This window comes from Doryrhamphus excisus, linkage group LG11 (genome assembly GCF_037039965.1).
Source record: "Doryrhamphus excisus strain RoL-2023G ecotype Guam linkage group LG11, RoL_Dexc_Guam_v1.1, whole genome shotgun sequence".
Classification (NCBI taxonomy): domain Eukaryota; kingdom Metazoa; phylum Chordata; class Actinopteri; order Syngnathiformes; family Syngnathidae; genus Doryrhamphus; species Doryrhamphus excisus.
This window is the reverse complement of record NC_136367.1, coordinates 7,844,772-7,859,791: the sequence shown is the minus strand read 5'-3', so window position 1 is coordinate 7,859,791 and position 15,020 is coordinate 7,844,772. Positions and strand designations below refer to the sequence as shown.

At 39.6% G+C, this 15,020-nt stretch overlaps 1 protein-coding gene across 1 annotated transcript; it reads left to right on the top strand.

Annotated features, from left to right (window-relative positions):
- Positions 1-732: 732 nt before the first annotated feature.
- On the top strand, positions 733-13,835 carry LOC131142693 (uncharacterized). The gene is made up of 4 exons (XM_058091692.2): positions 733-875; positions 6,290-7,080; positions 10,426-10,596; positions 12,383-13,835. Exons 2-4 carry the CDS (start codon positions 6,315-6,317, stop codon positions 12,502-12,504), a joined length of 1,059 nt encoding a protein of 352 aa, XP_057947675.2. The 5' UTR covers positions 733-875; positions 6,290-6,314; the 3' UTR covers positions 12,505-13,835.
- The last annotated feature ends 1,185 nt before the right edge of the window (positions 13,836-15,020 follow it).

The following is a 15,020-nucleotide window of genomic DNA, read 5'->3' as shown; positions in this document are numbered from 1 at the left end:
GCAAAGGGTAACACATGTGAAATCAAGATAATAATAACAAATGTCTATTTACCCTCACTGGCATTCATTTCTCTTCATGGGCGAGGTTGCATGTTTGTCGTCTTGTGATTGTGTTTTACCTCATATTATCATATTTCACTGAGGCGGCTCCACCTAGGGAGGAGTTTCTTTGTTTCCCAATGTGTGTACTGTATTTACGTGGCAGGAATGACACTTTGTGTGTCCATTGCTCTGATTTTTGGGATGCTCATTTGCTAACCAGTGAAAGATGATACACTCTTAACGCTAAGCGGCACAGAGCGCCACTTCATCCGCTTCACTCAAGCACTAGAATCTAATTTCAGCCACCTCGTGACACAGCGAATAAAAATGAAACAACAATCACGGTTCATTTGACACTCCTCAAAGGTGAGCTCTGAAAGTCACGTCACTCGTCAGATAGACAAAGGTGTGTGGATGAAACCTGAGCTTGCCAGACACCTTTGTGTTGCTATGACGACAGCAGCCGATTCCAGCGGAAGAAAAGACACATGGGACCTGTCGCCAGAAGCTCTGCTCATTGGGGGAATTCACAGCTATCGCCTGGAAAGCCAGAAATGGATACGCCCAAGTTCTTTCAACGTGGACGTGACATTTAACAGCTAAGTTAGGATCCACCTACTGTATTTATCTCCATCTCCATGACTGTCATGGCATGACGGTGGTTGAGGGTGTGTCATTATTGCTGAGAGGCGTAGAAGCAGGTTGAGCAGGTTGTTCCCTGCGTGAGTGCTCCCTCCTCTCGCCGGGTGACTGCTGAATCACTCAAGTTGATCACTCAGTGAAGAAATTTGCCGCTTGTGCACCTGTTCTCACTGAGACAGCCTCACAATAAGGTAAGCACTGACTGAGAAAGGCTCAATTTGTTGCATTTTCTTGGCGAGTGTAAGGTCAATGTCAGACTCGAAGGAAGTACACGTTGGAAATAACTTGTGAAGTTCGTCAATATTTTAACAAGGAAACTAAAACTTTTCAAACTCATCCTTGCAGAAGCATTTAAAAAAGTGTTGTCAAATACCGACTGGACAATATGTACAAAATGTGGGCATTGCCTGGTGGTTTCTGGAGAGGTTCCAACTTAGGAAGTAAATGTTGGGAATGTGAAATGTACTGAAACATATCATGCTGCTGATATATTTTCTTCAAATTCTCCAGAGTTGATATTTACATCAGGGAAAGAAGTTGAAGCGTCAATAGCATTGAAAAGGCAAAACTAGTACTTTTCTTATAGATATGATTTAAATAGCACTGAACTCACTCTACATGATGAAAAACAACAAATTGGTACAAACACATATGAAATCATCTTTGCTGTCTTGCACATGACCCCCGTATGTGCACAGCATCCACTTCCCCGTGGTATCGTCAACAGGCTGGTGATCCATTGAAAGCAACGCAACATGACTTTGCTTTTAAAATGCACTGCATCGTTAACGAGCCATGTTTTTTTTGTCCCTCTTCTTTGAAAACCTTGTGAGACCTCAACTATGTTGTTCCTAAAAACATCTGTGTTTATACACACAGAATATGACTTAATGTTGTCTCTGCAAGCCTCTAATGTGGATTGTGTATGTGTAGATAAGTGAATGATGATGAAGTTTAACATGGCACATGATAATACGGTGTTCCCTCGCTACATTGCCATTCATATTTTGAAAAATGCGTTTGGTTTGTCGAATTTAATGGGACCTGTGGTCGCACCCTGGAGGCAAGGAGGAAGAAGTTGTATTTGTTGGGCACCATTATGGAAGGAGGAAGGTAGAAGGAAAATACGACAAGAGGAGAAGTATCTTTTAACAAGGATACAAAAACGCTCCAGTACAGCCACCAAGGTCACCCCGGTGACAAAGAATGGTCAAAGAAGTGGAAAATAAATAATTTCTTGTGTCCAGCCTTGTAGGTTAATCATTAAAATTCAAATGAAGGTTTGAACTTGAAGAGTGTTTAAACAACAGAAAATTGTGAGGAATTAGAATTCTCTTACTGTGTGATAAAAGTGTATAAAGTGAGGGGTTTTACTGACTTAAAATATGTATAATATTTGTAAAAAATATAGTTGCTGCTTTCACTTATTTTGGGAACCTATCCTCTATAACAAACGTGAGAACAATGCATCTCGGTACGGCAATAGGGTGAACAAAAGTTCATACTTTATTTTATATAATTAAAAAAATATTTTTTCCATTTTATATTTTAGCCAAAATCAAGAAATCATTATTACTCAAAACAGGTTGCTGTCTGCCACAACCATGTTACAAGGATCAGCATGAACATGGCAGCGAAATAAACATGTAGCCAACTGTCACTCTCTTTGATCGTGCACGTGCACACACACACATACACACACACACCAGGCACTTCCTGATGCTTTCACATCAACAGTTGGACTCTTAAAATCACACGTAATTTCAGGGTCGCTACACAATACAACATAAACTTATCCATGGAGTTATTATTTCACATCCCGCTCGGAAGAAGAATTGTGTTCAGTAACTTCTTAGCCCCATTTATTTATTTTTGTATTACGCCAAGAATAAGAATAAGACTTAGCAGATAAGAATCCCCGTATTTGGAAAACCAAACCGCAAGTAATTGATATGCTCATAAAAATGTCTATTTGTGACACACGGCGCAGTCTCCTACCTCCAAACCTTCTTCCTACCTTGACGTTGATGTTCTTCTCCGTTTTTAAAGTGAATATTTGCAATAAAAGTGACTATTAAATAAATAAGGGTGTTGTTAGATTCAGCGCCAGCACCCCTCCCCTTCTCCCTTCACGGTGAACCGCAAATCGATACTGTATATACTGATTCATTTGAAGTTTCAGCCCTTGTACTTTTCCAAACAAGCGGCATCTCTAAAGACGAGACGGGACTTAAACCTTACTAATTAACAGTCCAAATGTTAGATAATTTGTAGGTAGCCCTAAAGATCTGACTGAGAGTATGTTTATGTGAGACGCTATGAAGTCATGGCTGACAGAACAGCTGGGATTTTATATGCTCCAGATTCTGAAAAAACTCGCAGGGTTGGAAATCTTTGTGAATCATCTCTGGCACTTGTTAGTAGAACTCTGCTTATAAAGCCCAAACTTGATTCACTTTAACCTACCCTTTGCAGCATGTTGCTTAAAAGCTCTACATATTTTCACTGATATTTTTTCTGCCAATTAACAGGTAACAGTTTTGGAATGCAGGCAGGCCAGTTAATCCCAGACTCTTTAAACGCAGCACATGCACTTGGGATTGGCTTGCAGTTATAATTAAGAAACTAAATGTCCCAAGAAATGCATTGCTGGGCTAATGATACTTGCATTGTCACAAGACTTGGCTGGTCATACAGTGCAACAAGCAGCTAATATGAATTCACTGTGGTCCTCAAGGAGATGTAAGAGAGAGGACTGATCATTAGGAGTCCCAAACATCCCTTGCCCATTTACTCTACCATTCATAGTACAAAAATCACAAATACTGTATGTGTAAAATAAACACTTCTTTATAAACCTTTCCTAGGTCAGCAATGAAACATACTGTAATTAAATAGTAAATCCAGAAAGTCAACATTGCCAGATTAGCTAGTTTCTGTTACAATTAGCATTATAATCAATACTCAGAGGGCAGGGCAGCTACAGTCTCTTAGTCATACAATAATTACCGTAATTTCCAGTGTATGAGACACACCACAGTTTAGGCTACACCTACTAACTTTATAGAGAAAAAAATATTTGCACCGGACTGTAAAATGATTATGTCCACAACATAAAATGGCATATCGTGGTGTGCATGCATCAGTGAGGACCAGCAAAAAAAAACATGACAAGCTTGTCAACCCATTGGAGATCACAGGAGGTCATTACTCAGTATAACAGTGATTCATGGTGTCATCTTACAAAGAATGTTAAACTCATCACACAGCAACTTAACACTCAAAAGGTAGCTAGGAAACCAAAATAAAATGAAACAAAAACATTTTTTTCCCATAATACATTTCACCCAAGCAAAGCATTTCACTGGGGTGCTGCAATGCTACCTGTGTCGACCAAAGAGAGCCAGTTGAACCCTGAGAGAGGCTGACATCATTGCAGCGGCCGGCAGGCATCAATGACGTGCTTTGCTTGAATGAAATGCATTAAGGGAAACAGTGGAACCGGCCATTAAAAATGGAATCTATGTGGATGTTGACATAATGTAAATGAAGTGCTGTCATTGTTTGGAGAAGGAACAGTCAGCAAAAAAAAAGTTGAATGTAGCAGAGCAAGCGAGTGCGAGTCAGGCTGTATGAGTGTGTTTACGTGTTGTGTGTCTGCTGCGATATGCAATATTTGCAGAGGCTGACATCCAAGGAGATGAGCTAGCTAAACTAGATCTCTTTCTGTCCGTCTCTTTTATTCATTGTCACAAAAAGCAGACACTCTATGGTGGTAAAAAAACAAGTTTCAGGGCCTTATACGTGTGGAGACTCTTCTTTGAGGCCGAATCAGTAAACGACTTTACTCCCCTTCCAGTGGGTGATTGCTCAAGCGTGACATGCCGAGTCTGGTCGCGGGTTGGTAGGCACTGCAAAATCATTAGCATGAATAGAGGGGCTTAGCTTGGAGTTAATTAGCTGTGCTAACATTTTGCACCATAGCTGTAGTACTAGTATAATGTACTAGTATAATGTAGTATAGTAGTAGCACAAACATTGGCAGTGCACAACATTGTGAAATCATATGTATGCTTTGAGGGGCAAAAGCTACACTTTTTTTAATGTAACATGTTCAGTACCTTGTACTTCCATAAGCAGTCAGTGCATCAATGCTTAACAGAACAGTTTTTAGTAGGACACATGTCCTCATTTAGTCCAGGGGTGTCCAAAGTATGGCCTGGAGGCCATTGTTTTTTATTGGGCTGCGGCATATGGTCGAAATGTGCTGCAAATACAGCAAAATTGTAGAAAGTCGAGCTAAAGGCATGGTGTAAAAAGGAAGCTTTAATGTTGACACTGTTTACAAATAATACTACAAAGCTTTGTCTTCACTTATGGTGTACGTATTGTTTTACAAAACACATTTAACATATTTATTCTAACACCACAGCAGAGTTGACTTTTCAGTATTTACTCAGTGGAAAACCTTTGTTTACACCAACAAGGAAACAAACAAAAGCTGTATGTATTGGGATATTGTAAGAACTGACCTGTTAATAAATGTCAGAATGTTCTAGAAGAAGACACTTTTAATATGTGTCATAGACTGCACGGTGGTCGAGTCGTTAGCCACTCCGGGTACTCCGGTTTCCTCCCACATTCCAAAAACATGCTAGGTTAATTGGCCACTCCAAATTGTCCATAGGTATGAATGTGAGTGTGAATGGTTGTTTGTCTATATGTGCTCTGTGATTGGCTGGCGAACAGTCCAGGGAGTACCCCGCCTCTCACCGGAAGATAGGATAGGCTCCAGCATACCCGTGTGACACTTGTGAGGATAAATGATAGGATAAACTTCCTTTTTGTATTCACAAATTAAAATTGAATGAAAATCTGGATGAGAGGTGAATCACAGGTCAAATGATGTAGCAACATACTTTTAAATGATATGAAAACATTTAGCAAACAATTTACATCTACATAAAAGTCTGACGGACTAGCAGCCTAAACTCCAGCAACTGGTAACAGCTTCGGCCATTGACAGTTTATTTAGGTTTAAGCATTTGTAACGAGGGCGGGGCTAAGAGCCCATTGGTCTGCGAGTCCCGTGTTAAGCCTAACACGCTTTCGGAGGTTCACAGAAAAAGGTAATAGTAGTGTGCGCAACCACCCTTAATATAACGAGCAAAACAAAAGCATAACAAGTCAGCAGTGGCTTACTGAAACACAAAATGATGAACACGTTAACCACAGCAAACTGAATATAACAAAGGAAAAACAAAAACTACCTTCACCGTGATCTCCACAGCTAAACCAGGTCAGGAGCCATCGGCACTTCTCCGCTGCAGGTGACGCACTGATGAAAAGAAAGAGAACGTGCCATTTAAATAGACCGCCTGATTAGTTCAGCTGCACACAGTGGCTGCCCATGATACGTTTGGGGGAGTGCTGACCGTCGGACTTTTGGCTTCCAACTATAGCCGGAGCTGAGTCACCAAAATCACCCCATTACACATTGTTAACCTGAACTGTTGGTCTTCTTTGATGAACTTTGTCCTTATGTTTACTTATTTGGAGGCAGTTGTGCAATTCCATTTAAAATGTCATGTCTTGTTTGTTCCAGGGGTAACCAACCACAAAAGGACGCAATGGAACTACTTTTTAAAATCACAATATGTCTGCTACTGCTTGTACACACTTTTAACTTGGTATCGCTCCAAAATTCGACAAATTCTCCAAGGCACACAATTGATCAAAGCTGGAACCGTGAGCAGAGCTCTGATGCTGAAGAGGAAGAAGAAAATAAACCAGGAGGAGACGTGTCTCCTATGCAACCAAGCAATGATGTCAGCAGTGTCACATATAATGGAGAAAATCACGTGGGCAGTAAAGAGCAGAGTGAAAATGAAACAGCTCATGATTCTCCCGTTGCCACAACTACTGAGCCTCCCACATCTGCAAATACCACAAAAGAACAACCTGAAGTGACAAATGGAACTAGAGAATCAAACCAAAACAACGTCACCAGAAATAAGGAGGACTTGAATAACTCAACCAAACCCCCTCTTACACCATCTAGTCATCCGTTTGATGGTAATTCCACCACCAATCCTGAACGTTCCAATGGCACAGATATAGAGTCAACCATCCTGCCACCAGAGGTGACTAATCCAAATGAGAACACAACAGCAGGAAATGATACGGAACCAAACAATGTCACTCAATCTGCCACTACAACTGTAACAACCACAACAAGAAACAAGATAAACAAAACATCTACAACATCACCGCCAGAAGTGTTGCCTTCTGATCCCACCAAATTATTTCCTGAGGTGACGACAACTGTTGCTTCTGAAACACCTAAGGGCAACCTCACGGATAAACAAGCATCCGCTGGGAGCAGCTCAGAAAGAGGTACGGTTTTATAGTATTTTTGAGTGTAGTCCACCTTGTGCCCAAAGTTAGTTGGGGTTGGCTCCAACTCTGTGCGACACTGAACAGGACAAGGAATAGAAAACAGATTTAGTTTGATATTTTCTGTTTTCTGATGTAGCATCAGGCCGCACAGTCAGGAGATCAGGAAGACCTGGATTCGATTCCCCCGCTTAGGCATCTCTATGTGGAGTTTGCATGTTCTCCCCGAGTGTGGGTTTTCTCCAAGTACTCCGGTTTATTCCCACAAAACATGCTAGGTTAATTGGCCACTCCAAATTGTCCATAGGTATGAATGTGAGTGTGAATGGTTGTTTGTCTATATGTGCCCTGTGATTGGCTGGCCACCAGTCCAGGGTGTACCCCGCCTCTCGCCCAAAGGGTGCTGGGATAGGCTCCAGATACCCGCGACCCTCGTGAGGATAAGCAGCATAGAAACTGATGGATGGATGGATGGATGGATGGATGTAGTATCAGAGGGTACAACAGAGGTGCGATGCTGGCTGATTGAAATGGTATTCCACGACTCCTAGACTGGTGTGTGCAGTTTACTTCCTCCGTGTTGAAAGCAGTTATCTGTGTTTGACAGGTATAGCATATGTCACACCCCCCTGCTTTGATGCGTTCTCTATGAAAGACATTACTCGAAATTCTGACTTGACTATCAAGATGCACAAATGTTACAGAATCTCTGTGTGCAAGAGACATACGTACGTTTACGATCACAGAAGAGAGACCATTTTATGTGTGTTTCATTTTAGTAGGAACAATTCTCTAGCAAGGCTGCCTGAATTGTGTTTTGCCACAAATGAAGGAAATAGGGGCATTACCAGTGACATAACGTAACCTCAGATCATTGTCAGGTTTTCAATTGGAAAGTTAAACCCAAAACCCGCTTGTCTTCCGCTAAACCCAAAGCACATACAATCCCTTTCTTATTTGTTTTTTTCCCACCTTCCCACCAACCCATATCCATCTAGATTTCCACAGGCAGAGGACAAACATCCCTTCTTTCAAGTGAAAAAAAAGCTTGGGTTTGGGTTTCAGCTGTCTACTTTGCTTGAAGGGTTCTTTTATAACGTCTTACTCAGGAGGGACAATGACACACTGTTATAGTGGGAAAACCCTCAATGAGATGGTCTGAGACTGGGGTCAAAGATACCTTCTCTAGTTTCTACACAGGAGTATGCGAGCACAAAATAAGAGCAATGTGTCCACATGTGTCTTCTGACACCTTTTAAAAAACAACTGCTTACAATTTGATTGATGAAAATAAAATAACAAATATATGGCAGATTCCGGGGTTTAGAAACTTGATTCCCTTCACTCAAGTTCTTGAGAGTCACTCAATTAAGTGAATCAAGTACTCGAGTACTCAACTCACACATGCCCCACAAGTTGCCCCTAGTGCATTTGCATGCACCACAACAACAGATTGTTGCAAAAATGGCCTTAAAAGGCATGTCTTAAAAGGCCTTTTTAAAAGGCATGTAAACACATGAATTAGATTGTGTTTGGCCACATTTAAACACATATTCAAACTTTACCAACAACATGAACTAGCTATTGAAAGGTATATTATCAGATACTGACGGCTTATGGAGTGACCGCTCTTCACATGTAGCTTCTAAACACCATCACACCTGTAATGGCAATTTGAATTACTTCCTTTTGATTTTGACATACGTAAATACGTATGTAATTGTGCTAATATACACTGTCGAATATACAATGTCACACTAGAAAAACAAACTGTTCTTTGCTCTGATTTTCTGCTCGAGGCGAGCAACCTCCTGTCTCCAAAACAAGTTTCTCCAATGGCATTTCCATGTCAACACATTCTGATTAACCTAGAATACATCCTTGCATCTGATAAAGATTGTATAAGTAATGCTCTACTTTTTGGAGGTATTTAAAATGGAATGATATTTACCTAAATACCTTGAACAAAGACAATTTCAAAGCAGAAAATAAGGTCAATATCATTACAATACCATCCCTCATTTATTGTTACTAAGTGGTTCCAGACCTGACAGTGTTAAGTGAGGTAATTCCTGCTTCGGAAATTGTTTCAACGTAACATTACTGACACCTAGTGACCAGTGTAAACTACTACTCAACTAAAAAGAGGTTCATGTTGTACTTGAATCACTTTATTAACAAGCAGGGAACACATATGCTGTGAACATTCACACAGGAGCTGTTGTCGGCCGCAACTCACTCCGGTCACTCGCACTCTAATGCTAATCATGCAACACTCAGCTAAACACAATCAACTCTAGCTAAGTGATGTCATTTCCCAGGCCCCGCCTCTTAGATGGCGCACATACGTCATAGACATTACATAGCATAACACATGGAAATGATTCACAGAAACAGTGTTACATCTCAAACTATTTGATCGTGATTTGGCTAGCATGTCTGCCTCACAGCTAGCGGTGTGTCGGTCATGAACGAACTGGTCAAAAGAACTACTTCTTTTTTGTGAACGGAATGAACAAGGTCACCCCCCTAAAATAACCGTTCAGTCCGTTCAGTTGCAAATGCTTCTTTTTGCTTGGCTGGAGAGTCAGTTCACTTGCCTTGCCTGTCTTACCCTATCGTTGCGCCTCGCTCTGCAGGTGGGTGGGGTTAGCTGACTGAAATTCTGAGACTGAGAGATTGACCAACACTGTCGGTGACCTCGTTCATTCCGTTCACAAAAAAGAACTAGTTCTTTTGACCCTTTCGTTCATGACCGTCACACTACTAGTCATTAAGTGTTGTTGCGCTGTTGAGTCGGAACGAACATGAACATGAGTGAACGGACTGACTCGACATGGTTGACCGGGTCTATGCACAGGAGGAGCTCACAGGCTAACGACCAATTGAGTGAAATGACCGAAATGAATGGATCTTTTTACTGAATGAACCAAAATGACCCGGTTCACTGAAATGAACAGTTTTGCCCACCTCGACTCAAAGCCGTGTGATTCTGGTTTTAGACCTCTCTTTCTCCAGTCTGCATACTTTCCCATGCTTTTATGGTTATATACCAAGGACTTCAGAGCCTCCCCACAGTCCAAAAACATGCTTGTTGGGATACTGAAGTTCATTTTAATGACCATAGACGTGAATGTGAGTGTAAACTGTTGTTTGTTTATACTGTATGTGCTCTGTGATTGACTGGTGGCCAACACAAGTTCCCTCCTAAAATCAGCTGGGATCGGCTCCAGCTCACAGGTGGTAGAAAATTATAGAATTATAGCATAGAAATACATTTGTTTGAGAATGAATTCATTTCTTTCTTCCCTTTCTAACCCTTCCGTTCATTGTTTTTTAATGAAGGTTTTTCATCAGAGGCCAGTAAGAGCAAGCGAAGTGAAGCGTGGGGGGCTGTATTGGGAACAGCGGTGGTCGTGTCCATTGTGGGACTGGTGGCATACATCATCTTAAAAAGGAAACACCAGAAAGGTTTCTCTCACAGGAAACTGGTTGAGGTGTTCCCAGCTGACCCAGGTATGTGGGCTGTCACATCTTAGAGTAGTTAGTTGCTAAAATGCACTATAGGAATAAAGATGTAATAATGCGTTACAACAATATCTATTCATGTAACAATAATGAAAGTGAAAGACACACATGAACACACCAGAGATGATTCTTGCTGTAAAGAGTTCACCCCAGCATGTAATTTAACCATGCTCAATGGCAATTTGTCAAATTTTCACCATGAATTTAGAGAAAAATGTCTCTGAAATTATACACCATAAATAAAACTATACAATGTTAAATTACCTGTAGGCCTGAGCAAAGAAATACAGTATTTTTTCCCATCTGCCTCGCACACATCCATATTCTGTAATCGTTCTGTGGTCACATCTGTAACGTATGAGATGATGAGTTGATCTTTAAATGTCTTCTCGGAAAACTGAATGAATTTAAGTTGTTTGTGGTCAGCAAATATGAAATGTAATCATATTTCAGAAGAAAAACAGAGTTCAGGAGACCTCTGTTATACTTATTCCAAATGTCACCACAGACAGATACCAACGATATCGAGTCACTGTGAACGTGAATAGAAAAGTTAGACACATGTCCTGGCTACTTGGTACAATGTCACAGTGGACAATAAAAATATAGAGGAAAATATGACACTTGAAGACTTTACAATACAATACTTTTTACATGCCATTCTTCAAGATTATTGAAGGATTTTGCAGTTTTGTTTTTATGAGCTATCCGTTACGAATAATGTGGATAATGTACAGTATGAGCATGAAACAAGTTCATTATCGGTAATTGTGATGAAGGAAAATTGTTTTCATGCTCTGATTGGCCAGTCACATACAGTGACTGCCCCTCCCCAAAAGACTCTTGCAACCAGCATCATTGTGTTTTTGTGTGTAAAAGTTGGAGCCATGGTTGCTGCTTGCTTGGCTCGACTCCAGTTCACCTTGTCTATTTGGCTCTATTTCAGTTAGCTAAAACTGGCAAAAACATAACCTCCTTGGTAGAGGAAATAAAACACAGTAGACAGATATTTTAGGGAGGAAAAAAAACAACTTGTGAATAATTTAACAATACTTATTATATGCAATACCTTACTTGAGAGGAAGGTGTGTGCCATTCCAAAACATACCCAATTAAATTTAACACAGGTGAACTCCAATTTAGCTGCAGAAACATCTGAACGATGATCAATGGAAACAGAATGGACTTGAGCACAAGTTTGAGCTTCATGGCTTTATGGTGCGAAATACTTATTTACTAAGGGTACAACGATACACAAAATTCATGGTTTGGTTCAATAAGTTTGTGTTATGATTCTTAAGAAAACTTAAATCACATACTGTAAGTATATACAACCATGAAGCCATGAATCTCAAATTTGCGCTCAGGTACATCATATTGAATATTGAAATATTCTAATTATAAATCTGTACAAACAAGAGGCTGACTAGCTTCCAGGAACAAACTGTGCTTGTTTTTAGAGGTCCCACTCTAAGATAATCTTATTCTATCAATGTTTTACAGCAATAGTTGTACAAGTGCTTTCTTTATTCCAAGTACCCTTATTACTTGGTGTGCCCACTTACTTAGTTTGCCAGGATAACAAAGATGTGTGTTTGGTGTATTTTCTAGGCTACAAATGTTTGGTTTAGAAATTGTAGGTTCAAAACAGAACCACATCAACTACAAAGGCAGTAAACTACAACAAATATGTCATTCTTCTCTGCTTTAAATATAATATGATATTTTATGGTACAGCTGTAAACTCAATATGTAAATGTTTTTTTTCCCCCAGTTCTCCGATTGGACAATAGCGACCCATTGGATCTGAATTTTGGTGGCTCAGCTTATTATAACCCTGGACTTCAAGGAGACAACATTCAAATGAGCAACATACCAGGACGCAAGACAAATTAAAAAGACTCAGGGATTACTCCTCACTGCCTTGAAAAAAAGAACATTTGATGAGGAGCTTTGTGTCTGACGTGATTTTTCGAAAAATTGACAACTGTACACTATGTAAAAGTCTACTATTGTTTGTGTCTCATTGTTTTTGATAGTCAACAGTTATCCGTCCATTAGATAATGTAACACATGATTACAAAACTATTTTTGATAAATGCTTTTCAGTTAATGGCGGATGACAGCATATCAATATTGGATGGGAATTTATCTTGGTAATAGTGCAGGTCAAGTATCCTAGTCAAATAGGATAACCTCCTTTCCTCCTCCTAGAATCACATTAATCATAACATGCTGAGGACAACAGCCAGTAGGATTTGAGCTGGTGTTCCAGTTATCGAGGACCATAGCTACCGGACTGTCAAACAAAAGAGAATGATATTCCAACCCCAGCGGAGTGCTTGGTATTCAGTGAATGAGTTATGGATTTGGTTTTAGGATTTCTCAGTAGCTACAGCTCCATTATCATATCAAACTTCTGAAATCCTGTGACCTCTAGGTGTCCAAACAGAGATATGAGCTTTTCTTTTACAGTGATGAGGTGCACCTTAGAGAGTTACACAGCACACAACTGCTGCATACCGAGTAGAGATTATATAAATGCACAATTGTTTTAAAACTTTTTAAATTATAATTTCATTGTTATTCTTCTCGTGAGCTTTATTTGACTTTGAGTGACAACCTTCAGCAAGTATTCCTCACTATATTTTGTTGAGCACATAGAAAACGGAAATTATTATTATTATTATACATTTTTTAAATGCTCCCATCCAAATCTTTTGCAATACCCAACAAACAAAAACACCCAATCAAAGGACATGGCCGCATTATCTCATGTCAGTATCTTTATTCCACTTGCAATCAGTCAACATTTTCTCTGGGTTTTGATTGATGTGCACACCAACTTGCCTGCAACAATTTGAAATGCTGGTGGTGGGTCAGCTTTGTTGTAATTCTACTTTGTTCTAGAATCTGACACCAATCCGTCAAAAAAGCACTTTATGCGACAGCGATGAGAGCGATGGGGGTGTTAAAGGGGAAAAAAACACTGTATTCTGCACTAATTATGCATTGCAGACTGATGATAGACGTTTTGATGCTTGTGACATGTCTTGATGTTTCCGCTGTTGATGCATGTTTTGTACATTTTCACTACTAACGGACTGTAACTGCTTATTTAGGCCGGTGCATTCATTTATTTTGTACTTCCAAAATTCAGACTTGAGTGTGAAAACTCTGCTTGGTTTATGTTCTCTATGTTAATAAATGTCATTTTCTTATGTTTACTTTGCATTTCAATTGTAGGAGAACACATTCAGTGTGTGACTTTTTTTTTTTTAATTTTTATGTGAAACAAGTAAAAGAAAATTGTCAAACTATTGGAGGTGGAAAATGATCATTCATAGAAGGTCAATGGGATTTAAGTCTGGCTTTTGTTTAAATCCAGTGAGTTCACAAGTAATTTAGCTCTCGTGTGGACTTTAAAGCAAAAAGAAACTCTATGGATTCAACTTCCCTTCACTTTCTTTGTATGGTTTCAACAATTGTGTCACATTGTGATGTAGATTAGTTGTGCAATAATGACTCTCCTCGGGTGAGATTACATGCTCCCCCACTGCACCTCTACTGGAGGTGTTTTGAGTGCTTCACGCACTCGGGAGTTAAGCATTACAATTCGATAAACTCTTTGTTTATTTTGATCCACCCAGAAGCCTCAGCAGTTTTGGATGAGACGAGTTTGGCAGGGTGCTGAAATCAATTAAAGACACCACATCCCTGCAATGAAATGTTCATATTTCATCTGGGGGGGTTGGACAGGTTCATTCTCTTTTCCTGCTGAAGCAAATAAATTTGAATGAAATTAAATGAGGCTATCTAAATGGAGGTTATGATGAATGTTTTATTGGCTAAAATCAATGTAATTTTCTTTTCGCTTTGGACTAATGAAATCATTTTACTGTAACAATTAAAACTACTTTTTTTTTGTTTTTGTTTTCCCCCCCAACATGGACATGTACAATAAATATGGTCAACAGTGCAGTGGAGACTGGGGTCATTGAGGGGTTATCCACACGGAAGGTCAAAACATTTCAGTCTGTCATCCACATGGAAATGGCATTCTGAGTGCCCTGAAATGGTATTTTTAGGAAAAAAAACTGGACAGGGCCTCAGCAGTATCTAAATATTGCAAATCTACATATTGCTAGACCAGGTCTGTATGAAATGGCTGCAATTAATAAATAGTAAAAGTTATATTAAACCTTTTAAATTAAAGCTCAAATTCACATCTTGGATGTTTCATCCAACATGGAAGTCTATTAAATCCTAAAATGAAAAAAAGTTTGCACACACGTTGCTCAAAAACATAGAAATACCATACAAACATTTGACAGGTACCATATATATTGTAATACCTTGTTTATTATTTATTAGTTTTCGACTGGATCGTGACAAGTACATTCCAGCGAAGA

What these genes read in the sequence shown, in the direction of transcription:
- LOC131142693 (XM_058091692.2), top strand. Translation starts at nt 6,315, where the DNA reads ATGGAACTACTTTTTAAAATCACAATATGTCTGCTACTGCTTGTACAC. An exon ending in TGGGAGCAGCTCAGAAAGAG is followed by an intron (nt 7,081 to 10,425) that starts GTACGGTTTTAT and finishes TTTTTAATGAAG; the next exon opens with GTTTTTCATCAGAGGCCAGT. An exon ending in GGTGTTCCCAGCTGACCCAG is followed by an intron (nt 10,597 to 12,382) that starts GTATGTGGGCTG and finishes TTTTTCCCCCAG; the next exon opens with TTCTCCGATTGGACAATAGC.